This window comes from Rattus norvegicus, chromosome 9 (assembly GCF_036323735.1).
Source record: "Rattus norvegicus strain BN/NHsdMcwi chromosome 9, GRCr8, whole genome shotgun sequence".
Classification (NCBI taxonomy): Eukaryota; Metazoa; Chordata; class Mammalia; order Rodentia; family Muridae; genus Rattus; species Rattus norvegicus.
The window spans coordinates 7548506-7561836 of NC_086027.1; the positions used below are offsets into that span (position 1 = coordinate 7548506).

The following is a 13331-nucleotide window of genomic DNA, read 5'->3' on the forward strand; positions in this document are numbered from 1 at the left end:
TGAAAACTTGAATTTGACCTTTCTTCTGTGCATTCTGTACTCTGTCATGGGAGGGTGCAATAAGAAGGGGCTTGCTAGTGTGACAGTTTGACTTTAGTACCCAGACTTCAAAGCAGTGCATAAGAAATCATTTTTATTCTTTATAAACAAATTAGGTATTTCGTTAAAGAGAACAGATGAAGACAATTGTTAAGAAAATTAAATAGCCTTTGGTTAATGCACAGTGCTCACTTCTCATTCGTTTGGCTTTTCTTATTTACTTTCTTATGTCTAATCCTGTTTTGTGTGTCTCTCTATTCATGAGATTTGCCGTGAAACAAGACAATTACAGGCTAGTGAAGGTATTCTGTTTATTTTGCGTAAGTGCAGTAAAAGTGCATGGTTGTATAGTAGGTATCAATAAGAATAATCACCTAGTGTGGAAGGTCTGATTACATTTTGATGAAATAGTATCACAGGACATACAAAACTCAGGAATGGAAGCTCAAATAGCTAAAGCATATAGTCAGGAAATCTAGGGCTTCCCTCTTCCTCACTGCTCTCAGATCTCTGTGCGGAAGGTAATATTGCTCCCTGCCATCTTCCTCCGGTAGTCTTCATCAAAATCCTCACTTTGTGCCACAGTAAAGTAGTTCTTCCAGTCTCCAGGCATCCCTGAAATAAAGTGAACTCTTAGAGAGTGTTGCAGACACAGAGGAAGGACTGCCTATACACCCCTATGATTTGTACCAAGCTCCAAAATTACACCTGTTAGCAAAATAAGTCAGGTAGCATGATACATTAGTGGAAAATATTAGCAAGACCATGAGACTTATTTGACATCTCAGAATGTCAATCTCACCTACCTTTCCTCATGAAAGGAGATATAGAGTGGTCCATGATACTGGAGGGTAGAGTGGTATAGTTGGCCATTGGGTTTTCCTTCATTACATCAAAGGAGGTGTGGTAGATGATTTTATTAAGAACTTCCTCTGATATGTCTTTTTCCAGGAATTTTGCTATCTTCTTAATTTCTCTTTTAGGGTCCTGTATAAGGAACAATTATATAAAATAAATAATTTTGGTCTTCCATTAGAGATGCGGTTTAGTCAGCATTGACAAACACTACTTAGAAAAGTATGTTTCATGGGGCCAATTGCAATTTATCTTAAGTAGTTTTAATGCAAGGCACTGACTATCTCAGGTTTTACTCTTGCCATCTAGAATATTCACTTGTAGCAGGGGATCAAATGCCTTCAGAGCCAGGACCTGGAATCTTGGAAGGCATTCTATTTTATTTTCTGGGTGTTAAGAGATTTTGTGAAGATCATGTGAAGTTGAGGTTCTGTTGGTTTGTGTGATTAACTTTGTATAGTGGCTATAATAGTCAGCAAAAAGAGATTGAGAGCTATGAGAAGTCTAATAAGAGAACGAATAAAAGAGTTACCAAGTCAACCCAAGGATATGAATCCTTGCAACTTGCCTCATTCTGATGAAAGAAAAGTACCAACAGATTCTGGTTAAATCTTAGCTTGGGCATAGAAGGTGAATTTGTAACATAAGCACACCAATCCACAGGATTGTGAGAGTATATCTGTGCTCTATGTTAATCCTAAGATTTGTCAGAAAAACCAACTTAAAATTTGGGTCAAATTGTAAGCAAGCTTTATTAACTATTAAATACGTATTAAGAGATAGACTTTAGTTAGGACCATTCCCTGGAGTTTCCTAGCTATAAGGGCCCTAAGCCATGTGTTGCAGGAGTTTATAAAGGCAAACCTATAGGCCACTGTATTTTCCCATGACACTTTGTTATTTTCTAAAAGCTATAACTCAGCGTTCCAGGAAGTTACTTCTTCCCTGAGCAGATGTGACTTACAGGTTAATTTTAGGCATTACATGCTACTTACTCACAATAAAACAGAGAGAGGTGTCAGTTCAGTACCCCACTGTATGTGTCTAATCCAGCCAGTGTTCACATGGTCTACAACTTAGTGATGGACTTCAGAGGTGTGGACAAGGGAGAAAGAAGTTACACTTTCATACTCTACAACTATGACTGGATACATTTCTAGTCACTTCGTGAGATAAACAACAACCAGCTTTCGATAATGAAACATGGATAACAAGTATCAGAATCTGGTCATTTGATTTGAGTATAAAACTTGCTCTCTTTTTTTGAAGAGAAAAGATACTGTGAAAATTATGACTACTAAATGGGAAAAAGTAGTTAGAGCATCTAGGAAAAAACTGAGTTGCAGAGTTTCTAGGGGAAGAATGAATTGTGAGGTATCATAGAAGCAGATTCCTCAAGAATCTTCTGCGGACCAGCCCACATTCCAGGGTGTCACTGGGATTATTTTTATATGAGGATGTGGGATGACAGTCGAGATCACACTGCCATCACCTCTTTCATGTCTTCATAGAAGAGATACAGAATACGGTGTTGGTCTTTCACATCCCACCATCCCTTTACATGGTCATACCAGGAGCCCCACAGCACTAAGGAGGAAAGAAAGAGGATGTTATTGTCACCTTAAAACTTATCCGATAAGAATAGCTGTGATAAATATAAAAGAACAATTAATAAATACAAACAAAATACAAAGATCCTGAACAAAATTCTTTCTTTAAGAATACAGTTTTATACATACCCACAGACTCCGACAGACATACATAGACACACTGATGCACAAACACAGCCATACACACACACACACACACACACACACACACACACACACACACACCCCACATTTGATAATTTTTCAGCCCTCTCCCCCAAATCTTAACAGGAGTATTCCGTCTTTTACTTCCACTGAACTTGGTATCTCTTTTGCCCATGCCAGTTTGTACTCCCCAAATATTCTTGAATATGCTATCTTCCACTGGAGCATGGTATACTTATCAGAGGATATGTATACTTTTAGATTAAAGTGACCTGAGAAAACTGACTTGTTATCTTCCAGCAAATAACAATCCCCAGTAGCTCATTTGTTAGGGGAAGAATTTTATGCCCAACTCCTCTCTTGATGCTAGGATTTGGCGTGGGCTTTCACAGGGCTTATGAATACTCTCACAATTGGAATATATGTACAGTTCCCCTGCTGTGGCCAGAAGACAGTTTCCTTGTAGTCATTCACTGCCCCTGGCTCTTAGATACTGCTGATCTCTCTTCCTTTTGTAAGAGAATTGAGTCAGATAATAAGATACATTCTGAATTCTTGATTTTTTTATTCCCATCATTCAACTTTCTCTAATGTGGGTTGTATTATGGCTGAGTTCAAGACTTATTTTTCTTGCATCATCACGATACACATAGATTAATGTTAAGCATTAGTAATAATTGTTTAAATATAACTTTATTTCATATATGCAACATAGTATAAATGATACATATTAATACACTATATATGCAGTATATATACATATACATGCAATGTTATAAGTATATATATGTATATATTAAAAACATTCTAATAGTATGATTTTGAAATAAACTTTGGGAAATGTCTTGCTACCTAGTATCTGGACAACTTTCTGTCTGTGATGGTGAGTGTTAAGAAGTATGCTGGGTATCTTTTGCTGGTTCTGCCAGCTGTGCCCAGCATGTGGAACTCAGCTTATGGCCAGACTTTGTTCAAAGAGGCCTTTGGAGACAGGAGGATGTTGGAGATTTGTTTCCTTGGTGTATTTCCTCTTGGTTCACTGTGGTTGACTGCTGGCACTGTCAAAGCTCAGTTCCTATTAATGGCTCCTCTGATAGCACTAGGGGTTGGGAATGTCAGAAACAACTACTAGCCCTTGCTGACTTTCCCTAACTGCTCACAACTGTCAATAGTCCCTTTGCCAAAGTCTTCAGAAATGACTTATTTTGTGTATACCTTCCTGATTGACCTTGAGAAATACAAATGTCTACTGAAAATCTTGTCTGTTGTCATTGCATGGGTTAGAACATAGTACACCACCAGTTTATTTCACACACCTTTTCCAGCTTTGAACTGTTCAATGTATTCTCCCAGGGTACCAGGGTCAGGCAGCATTTTATTCATTCTTGAGAAGTAATAGTAAGATACCAGGCAGTCCTTGGCATTTCTGGCCACATAGATAATCTAGGTTTGTTCAGCAAAAGGAATGGGAAGCCAAGAGGAAACAAGACAAAAAGTGATCACTATTCAATATGGACATGCATATTACTTGAAAGCATTCTGTATATTATAGGTCAACTTATTGAGGAATTGGATATGCATGTGTTTTTATGATCAACATAAGCATCTTTTTCAATTTGTTCACTAACCATTCTCATTTATCACTCTATTCTTAACATTATCCCTTTTTCTATTTTAAAGGGGTTGTGATTTGCATGATAAATGTTGCTGTTACCCTTAACTTGAGAAATAAAGAAGCTACCCATAGTGACTTAGTCCAGTTATACTGCTGGAACAAGATGCTAGATACTGGGTGTGGCAAAATTAATAAAAATTAATTTCTACAATTCTAGATGCTGGAGAAACTAAGATGAAGGTCTTGGGAAGTCCGGCTTCCTCAGAGATAGCCATTTTTATTAACTTGAGTATTTCTTATTTACATTTCAATTGTTATTCTCCTTACCAGTTTCCGGGCCAACATTCCCCTATCCTTTCCCCTCCCCTTCCATATGGGCTTCCTCTCCCCACCCTCCCCCCAACAATCACGTTCACTGTGGGTTCAGTCTTGGCAGGACCAATGGCTTCCCCTTCCACTGGTGCTCTTACTAGGCTATTCATTGCTACCTATGAGGTTGGAGCCCAGGGTCAGTCTACGTATAGTCTTTGGGTAGCGACTTAGTAACTGGAAGTACTGGTTGGTTGGCATTGTTGTTCATATGGGGTCTCGAGCCCCTTCAAGCTCTTCCAGTCCTTTCTCTGATTCCTTCAACGGGGGTCCCATTCTCAGTTCAGTGGTTTGCTGCTGGCATTTGCCTATGTATTTGTTGTATTCTGGCTGTGTCTCTCAGGAATGATCTACATCTGGTTCCTGTCAGCCTGCACTTCTTTGCTTCATCCATCTTATCTAGTTTGGTGGCTGTATATGTATGGGCCACTGTGGGGAAGGCTTTGAATGGGTGTTCCTTCTGCCTCTGTTCTAAACTTTGCCTCTCTATTCCCTCCCAAGGGTTTTCTTGTTCCCCTTTTAAAGAAGGAGTGAAGCATTCACATTTTGATGATCGGTCTTGAGTTTCATGTGTTCTGTGCATCTAGGATAATTCAAGCATTTGGGCTAATAGCCACTTATCAATGAGTGCATACTGTGTGTGCTTTTCTGTGATTGGGTTAACTCACTCAGAATGATATTTTCCAGTTCCATCCATTTGCCTATGAATTTCATAAAGTCATTGTTTTTGATAGCTATCTTTAATAAAGGTCTCAACCTCATCTATGAGGTCCCACTTTTATAACATGATCACTAAATATCTACTTTAATCAAATCAACTTGGAAATTAAAATTTCAGTTCATGAATTTGAAGGACAGAACATTCAGCCCATGCAGCATGGTGTGTTTTATTATTTGAAAATCCTCTCAAGGTTTTGCTTAACCAAGAGTCTCGTTTGGATATGGGAGAAGCAAAGACTGTGAATCAACCAGCCTCTTCTCTACAGATAAATACCAATTTCACAGATGAATTGTATCCCCTGCTTTTGATCCTCTGTGGCAGTGTAAAGTCCCCCTTGGCAAGGGCATTCTTGTGTAAGGAAGACAATGGTAGGATCTGAAGAAAGACAGGTGACCCTCATCTTATCTTGCTGTCTGCCCTCTTCCATTCCTTGCCACCTGGCTCCTATTCTCCTATGTGGCTGTATATGTTTGTAGTAATGTTGGGGGAGGGAGAAACTGTTATGGTTTGATCTGAATTGCATTCCCCAAATAGTCAGGCATTTCCAGGGTAGTGCAATAAGTTGGTACTGTAGACTTTTCAGAGACAGGGTTTAAAGTGGAATCCTTAGGACACTGGCAGTATACAATCTAAAGATATTGTGGAACTCTCCTTCATTCTTCCTTTTTCTTTCTCATTCTCCTCTGGCTTTCATTTCTACTTTGAGGTTTAACTTCTCAATTTGATTTTTATTTATACCATGATGTTATTCTTTCTAGGGGGTCAATCAAGAGCACTGCTTCATCTTAAATTTTAATCTTCAGAACAATGAACCAAAATAAACCTCTCCTTCCTTCCTCAGTACCTTGTGCTAGGCGTTTTGCTTAAGGAGTACTACAAAGCTTCTTGTCTAATATAAGAAAACTAGTGTTTTCTTAAGCACCTTTGTATGGTGCCTCAATCATTTGTTTTTCTTCTGATGAACTACCTGAGCATGAACTTTTCCAATTGCATTTCCACCAATATTGTCAGCCTGCATGACTGTTTCTTGCTACTGGATTTCTATACAATATTCACGAAATCACTTATAAACCCAAAAACTGTGAGTCACTACACTTATCAATATCATATAAATATATATACATTACATTACAGTGACTCATGGATATCAAACAAATGCTTATAGATTTAATTTTAATTTAATTTAATTTTCAGCTCCTATTTTGAAAAGTATTCCTATGTTGGATATCATGTTCAAGAATTGGAAACAAGAGAGGTCCTAGGCAGAGCAAATATATGCAAGAGAGCTTACAATATAGAATCCAAAGCTAAATATAACTTTTAAGAGTCTGATAATTTGCGCAAGGCCCTGGGTTCAGTCCTCAGCTCCAGAAAAAAAAAAGAGTCTGATAATTTATATTAACTTCTAATTCATCTTGTAAATAAATTATCATAAATACATATAGTGGCTGAAAGCAATTAGATTATCTTAGAGCTCTGGAGGCCATGTTTCATCGGGAAAAAGTAAAGCTATCAGCAGGGCTTGTTTGTTTTCTTGATTGTAGAGGACAGTGGATTTCCTTATCATTTCTAGCATTGGAAATCATCTCCATTTTTGTAGCTGCTGATCCTTTCCTAGAATCACTCTTTCTTCATGCTTGGTTGCTACATCTTCTATTTCTGCTTGACTCTTTTATAAAATCCTCTATGGTGAAATCTGAGGCCTGGATAATTGAGGTTGTTCACTACATCCTTAATCACACCTGGAGGCCCATTTGACAATAGTAACATTCCCAAGTTCTATTGACTAGCATACGAATGGCACTGGGCAGTCACTTATAAGCCTACCACACCATTATAAAATGAAAAGTTTATAGAAAGGTCTCAGAAATCGTTAACTATTCACATCTAAGTGGATAAAGAGAGGGGATTCCATACAGGCTTTCAGTATTTATATGACTGATTTTACAAAGACGTGTTAGTGTTGTGATTAAATAGGGGTTTTTGTTTCTTCTGACATTGGATCTACAAGGTTGGCAATAATATGGATAAAGCAGGACTAAAGGCCCATTAAGGAAAAGCTTTTACCTAGCTTTTACCTTCTTATATAAGGAATGGAATCTACCCCTGGGTGTAGAGTTAGCTAATTCAGTTTGATTGGCCAATCACTTGGTTAAAGGACCATCTCTCAGGAAGTAGATTCACTTATGTCCTGCTGAAGAGACAGTAAGAATAACTAGCTGTTTGATGAGATCATGTACTTTTCATTTCTAGAATTCCTGCCACATAGTAGAGTCATTTTAAATCTACCACAAGGGAGGTTATGCTGGGCCTGTCTGCCCTTCTGAATCAGGTAGTAACTCTTCCTTCTTTTCCTTTTCTGTCTCTCTTTTGGATTCCGGTCAGAGTCTGAGGATGCTATCTCTGGTACTTTATGTTGGGGTTCAAACTGGGGACTAGTAGCTGAGGTATAAATTTAACATATCAAAGTGGCCCTGGACTCCAGGTTTTCCCAGCATCCCTCAGTTCCTACCAGTTACAGGGCATGGCTGTCATACTCCACCCACTGTACAGAACTTCCTAGCCCACTAAGGGCTGGGCTTCTTCTCTCTTGCTCTTTCTTGCTTTCACTCTTCCCTCTGACTCCTTGTGTGCATGGCAACTTCCCTGACCACTTACATTGGGACTGGTGAACCAAAATGAGAGCTGTCCCCAATACACCTGCACTTATGCTTTAATTTGACTTGAACTGGTTCATTTCACTGGTGGGGATAACCTATCATCTGGTGCTGAGACTCAGAGGAGTTAGCCCCCAGCATTATAGGCCAGGTCAGGCCAGACAAGGAGCCCACTCCTTTCACCTATCTTCTTTTAGCCTGACATGATCCACTTTGAACGTGATGAGTAGTCAGTTCTCAGAGGCTGCCTTTAAGTACTGGGTACTTATTCTGGGTACACCACCCAAACATGGATTCTGCCAACCTGAGGCCTTGCCAGGGATAGCTTCTCCAGCCCAGAGCAAAGACAGTCTTTGTTCCAACGGAGTTTTCCGATTTAAGAGATGTTAGTCCTGAGGCTACCCAACTCCTACTGTTCAACTCCAGGCTTATGTGCAGGATGCTGCACACTGGGTTTTCCAGTACCTCCTGGCACAGGCTGAGAAAATGAACATTGCTGAGGCCTGCTGTGAAATTTATCCAAATTAGATTTGTCACGGACCTTGCATAAACAGCTTCAATCTGAACTTTGGGAGTCCTGGCTATTTGGAAACAATGCCATTGGAATCCTTCCCTCTTCTTCATTGCAAAACAGCTTTAGTTGCTGAGCACCATTGCAAATGAAACTGGTGCTGCCTTCCAGGGTCTTTGTATCCACTTCTCTCCTGTCCTAACAACAATTGTGTTGATGGAGCATCTTTGGCTTTTTAAATCACCTGTCACATCGTTTTGACTACAACTCAGTTGGCAGTGGGAAAGATATAAACAGTGCATGGCCGGCTACCATCTTGACTGTGGGATAAAGAAGGTAGAGTCATGGCTTCACCACCATCTTGACAAATGGCTGACACATGGCTGGCAGCCATGTCAGTTATGGCTGGGGAATATTTTTTTTAAGCATTACGACATTAAAAAGGCTAAAAATCTCTGGTTCAGGACCCTTCAGGTTTCTGCCTATGCCTGGAGCTGAACCAGTCCCAAAGTTTTCTGTACCCAAATCCTGTGGGGAAGAGAGCGGGACTTTCAGAAGTACAGACATTCCTGAGACCTCAGGGGAGACATCCACTTCAGCTTACATTCCTGCCCCAAGAGGAACCCACCTAGTACCCTCTGGACACAGGAAACTAGGAGAAGTCAGAAGCAGGGCCCTTCAGGTTTCTGCCTGTGCCCAGAGCTGAAAGCCAGTTGCCAGGAGTGCTGACACACCTGAGAGCAGAGGGAAGACCAACTCTACTGCTCTGAGCAACAACTGGAGGCCTCAGGACACACAAACCCAGGAGCAGTCTGGGACAGGACACTTCTGGTTTCTGCCTCTGCCCAGAGCTGAACTGGTCCCACAGCACTCTGTACTCAGATCCCATTGGGAGGAAACAGGTCTACAGGAGTACTGACACACAGTCTCCCAGGAGGGTCAAGCCACTGTAAGAGACAAGCTAACACAAGAGGCAACCTGATGGCAAGAGGAAAGCAAAGGAACCTAAGCAACAGAAACCAAGACTTCTTAGCATAACCAGAGCCCAGTCTCCCTCCAATGTAAATACTGGATAGTCAAATACACTGGAAAAGGAAGATTTGGATTTAAAATCATATCTAATGATAATGACAGAGGACTTTAAGAAGGACATAAATCACTCCCTAAAAAAATACAGGACAACACAGTTAAGCAAGTAGAAGCCCTTAAAGAGGAACGACCAAAAAAAAAAAAAAAAAACCTTAAAAAATTACAGAAAACACACACACACACACACACACACACACACACAAATGGGTGAAAATATTGAACAAAACCATCTAGGATTTAAAAATGGAAATATAAACAATAAAGAAATCACAAAGGGAGACAACACTGGAGATAGAAAATCTAGGAAAGAGATCTGGAGTCATAGACACCAGCATCACCAACAGAATACAAGAGATAGAAGAAAGAATCTCAGGGGCAGAAGATACCATAGATAACATTGACACAACCGTCAAAGAAAATAAAAAATGCACAAAGCTCCTAACCCCAAACATCCAAGAAATTCAGGGCACAAAGAACAGATCAATCCTTAAGATAATAGGTATGGAACAGAGTAAGATTCCCAACTTGATGCCAGTAAATGTCTTCAACAAAATAACCTAAAGAAAGAGATACTCATAAACATACAAGAAGCATATAGAACTCCAAATAGATTGGACCAGAAAATTCCTCCTGTCACATAATAGTCAAAACATCAAATGCAAAAAAACAAAGAAAGAATATTAAAAGCAGCAAGGCAAAATGGTCAAGTAACATACAAAGGCAGACCTATCAGAATTACACCAGACTCTCACCAGAGATTATAAAAGCCAGAAGAGCCTGGGCATAGGTCGTATAGACCCTAAGAGAACACAAATGCCAGCCCAGGCTACTATATCCAGCAAAACTCTCAATTAATATAGATGGAGAAACCAAGATATTCCATGACAAAACCAAATTTACACTATATCTTTTTACAAATCCAGCCTTGCAGAGGATAATAAATAGAAAACTCCTACACAAGGATGGAAACTACACTCTAGAAAAAGCAAAGAAGTAATCTTCTTGTAACAAACCCCAAAGAAGAAAGCCACACAAACATAATTCCACATCTAACAACAAAAATAACAGTAAACAACAATCACTATTCCTTAATATCTCTTAACACGAATGGACTCAATTCCCCAATAAAAAGACAAAGACTAACAGACTGGATGTTTAAAGAGGACCCAGCATTTTTCTGCATGCAGGAAACACACCTCAGACACAGAGACAGACACTACTTCAGAGTAAAAGACATGTTCCTATTCCTGAATTCTTTCTATCCCTGTGCTGCCTAGGAATCAAACAGCCTTACTGAATGACACAGTCTGGACTATAACAAGGGACTGTATCTCATAGGCTTGAACTTCTGTCACATCCCCTGGCATACTGTCTGTTTGCTATGGTAGTGATAATAATTCTTCAAATAAACTATTTATTTCAAAGCTTGTTGATGAAATGGCTCTCAAACCATCTTCCTGTATCTGTTGGTATGTGCAAAGATAAAAATGTCTGGGAGGGGGGTTGGGGATTTAGCTCAGTGGTAGAGCACTTGCCTAGCAAGCACAAGGCCCTGGGTTTGGTCCCCAGCTCCAAAAAAAAAAAAGGAAAAAAAATGTCTGGGAGGTTTGAGTTTAGTAAGAATCTATGTCTATACTTGTAGAGAATTACAATTAAAAAAGTGTCAAAACAAACTAAACAGAGCAAATAAAAACAGTACAATGGGATCTAGCTTCATGAGATAAGGTTGCTATAAAGGTAAATCAAGTTTCTATGCATTGTCAAATTAGGGTTGTCATTCTAAGAGGAAGAGGACCAAGTTTTGCCTACAAGGTGGACATGTTCTCATTGGTGTTCATTAGAATAGGTTATTTGGTCTATGGTTGTTGGAAAGATATGATCAGACAGCCTTAGCTGCTATAGTCTTAATAAACTATCATTTTCTAGACAAGTACACATTTCAAAAGGGATGCATGTGGCTAAGAATTTGGCATAGCAGAAATCCAGAGGTGGGTAAGGCTCTCGGATAGTTGGCTTTAGGAGAACTTTTACTAGATTATTGAATAGTGCTTGGACCTGCAGTACAGCCCATGTTTTCATAATCCTTGTATCCTCTGCTTGTAGGGTCCCAGAGATCCACAAACTCACTATCATGTTTTACTTTACCCATGTAGGTTTCCCCAGATAGACTGCTCTCTCCTTTAAGTCCTTGTTAGTCCCTGCATCATCCAAATTAAAACTCTACCTTTAAGCAGGAAACCCAAACTTTGTATAATTTACTTTTCTCATTTAACACAGGTTAGTGGGTAGATGATCAGAACTATGCATAAAAACTTCCAATCATACCCAAGAATAATATTATGAAGGAAACAGGGGTGCAAAAAGAAGAATGTGGGCTCTGGGGTAATGCCATCATGTGTCCTATAGTTTCCACAGGTTGTTTCTGTTTTAATGAATGAAAGTAGGCTGGTCTTACTTTTGAGTTTTCTTTCCAGAAGGAAGGTGGAAGCATATGAACAGGCAGATGAGTCTTCAGGGTTCTAGGTGATGGCATTTTGTTAGCCAGATCCAGACCTAGGAGGTAAGACAACTTTGTATAGCCAGATCTTTCTCCCCAGTTATGTGAATCCGATATTGTGTTAAACACCAGAAACTGTATTGGCCAAATGATTGAGTCTATTGTCTTAAATATGTAAGACTCATGACTCCCTCTATCTTGAAGCCAGATTTCCAGCTCATTCTAGAGGATACTCCATAATGATGGCTGGAACTACACTTTGAAAAAGACTATTTAGTTATATGTACCTCTTGCCATTTACCTAAACTTAGATAAAACCATTCCAATGCTTTTTCAAAGAAAGGCTGTAGACATGATCTTCCTCTGGGGTAAAAACTGATACTGCACAATGATTTCAGTCCCCTAAATCCTGGTTGTGGGAACTCACCTGAGTTGAGGGGTGGAGGCAAAGTCCACTCAATGAAAGGATGTCGGTCATAGGTGTTGGCCCGTTGGCATTTTTGAACATCCCCATCATTTTGGATCATGTCCACAATTTCCTGCGTCCAGGTGGTACCTAGAAGCAGTTACTTTCAGTTCTACCCACTATGACACAATTCAATTTTATTTAATCAATCACACATATAGTGAACAAAGCTGTGTTCAGATTCACTGGGTTCTAGATAGAATCAACTCACTACGTTCTTTGTCCTCCTTTAAACACTAGTGGCCCTCTGTGCTCATTATCACTGTGTGTTTGTAGTGTATGCTTTTTAAAAATCCTCTGACCTATTTCTGCCTGTCATTCAATCAAGTACTTTGTCCCCCATAAACAGAGTTTGAGTGATTAAATATGCAGTCAGGCAAACATGGATTGAATCAAAGATGAATTAGCCAATGCACTTGTTCTCATAAGCTGATAGTCCTTTTGGGGGAGACATAACAGAGACTCTCTCTTGCCTACCAGACATCTACTCTTTTTTTCAAACTAAGACATACTTCCATTTTAGTTAGGTAACTAGCCACTTGAGTCAAGACTACAATTTTTAGCTTTTCCTGTACCAAGATACAATGACTACTTTTGGTTATCTCTTCTTTGCACAGATAAACCAAACACATTAGGTATATACATAGTCAAAGGATAACCATTGCCACAGAAAGGGTGGGAAGCAAAAAAATGTGCTTGAGTAGTGCATAGAAAGGTTTGATTAAAGGCTTGAGTAGAACTATAGCCATTTTGACATA

General features: G+C 39.4%; 1 protein-coding gene across 2 annotated transcripts in view; it reads right to left on the bottom strand.

Moving 5' to 3' along the window:
- Window positions 1-333: 333 nt before the first annotated feature.
- Window positions 334-13331, bottom strand: part of Sult1c3 (sulfotransferase family 1C member 3) — a 45461-nt gene continuing 32463 nt past the window's right edge. Inside the window, exons 4-9 of one of the 2 annotated variants that reach the window (XM_063267705.1) lie at window positions 12535-12663; window positions 12066-12163; window positions 3965-4091; window positions 2387-2481; window positions 846-1026; window positions 334-654 (exon numbers count right to left, since the gene is read on the bottom strand). In XM_063267705.1, coding sequence (XP_063123775.1) covers window positions 542-654; window positions 846-1026; window positions 2387-2481; window positions 3965-4091; window positions 12066-12163; window positions 12535-12663 — 743 coding nt within the window. In that variant the 3' untranslated portion in view covers window positions 334-541. The remainder of the gene's footprint in view (window positions 655-845; window positions 1027-2386; window positions 2482-3964; window positions 4092-12065; window positions 12164-12534; window positions 12664-13331) is intronic. The other variant, NM_031732.2, reaches the window with a different exon arrangement.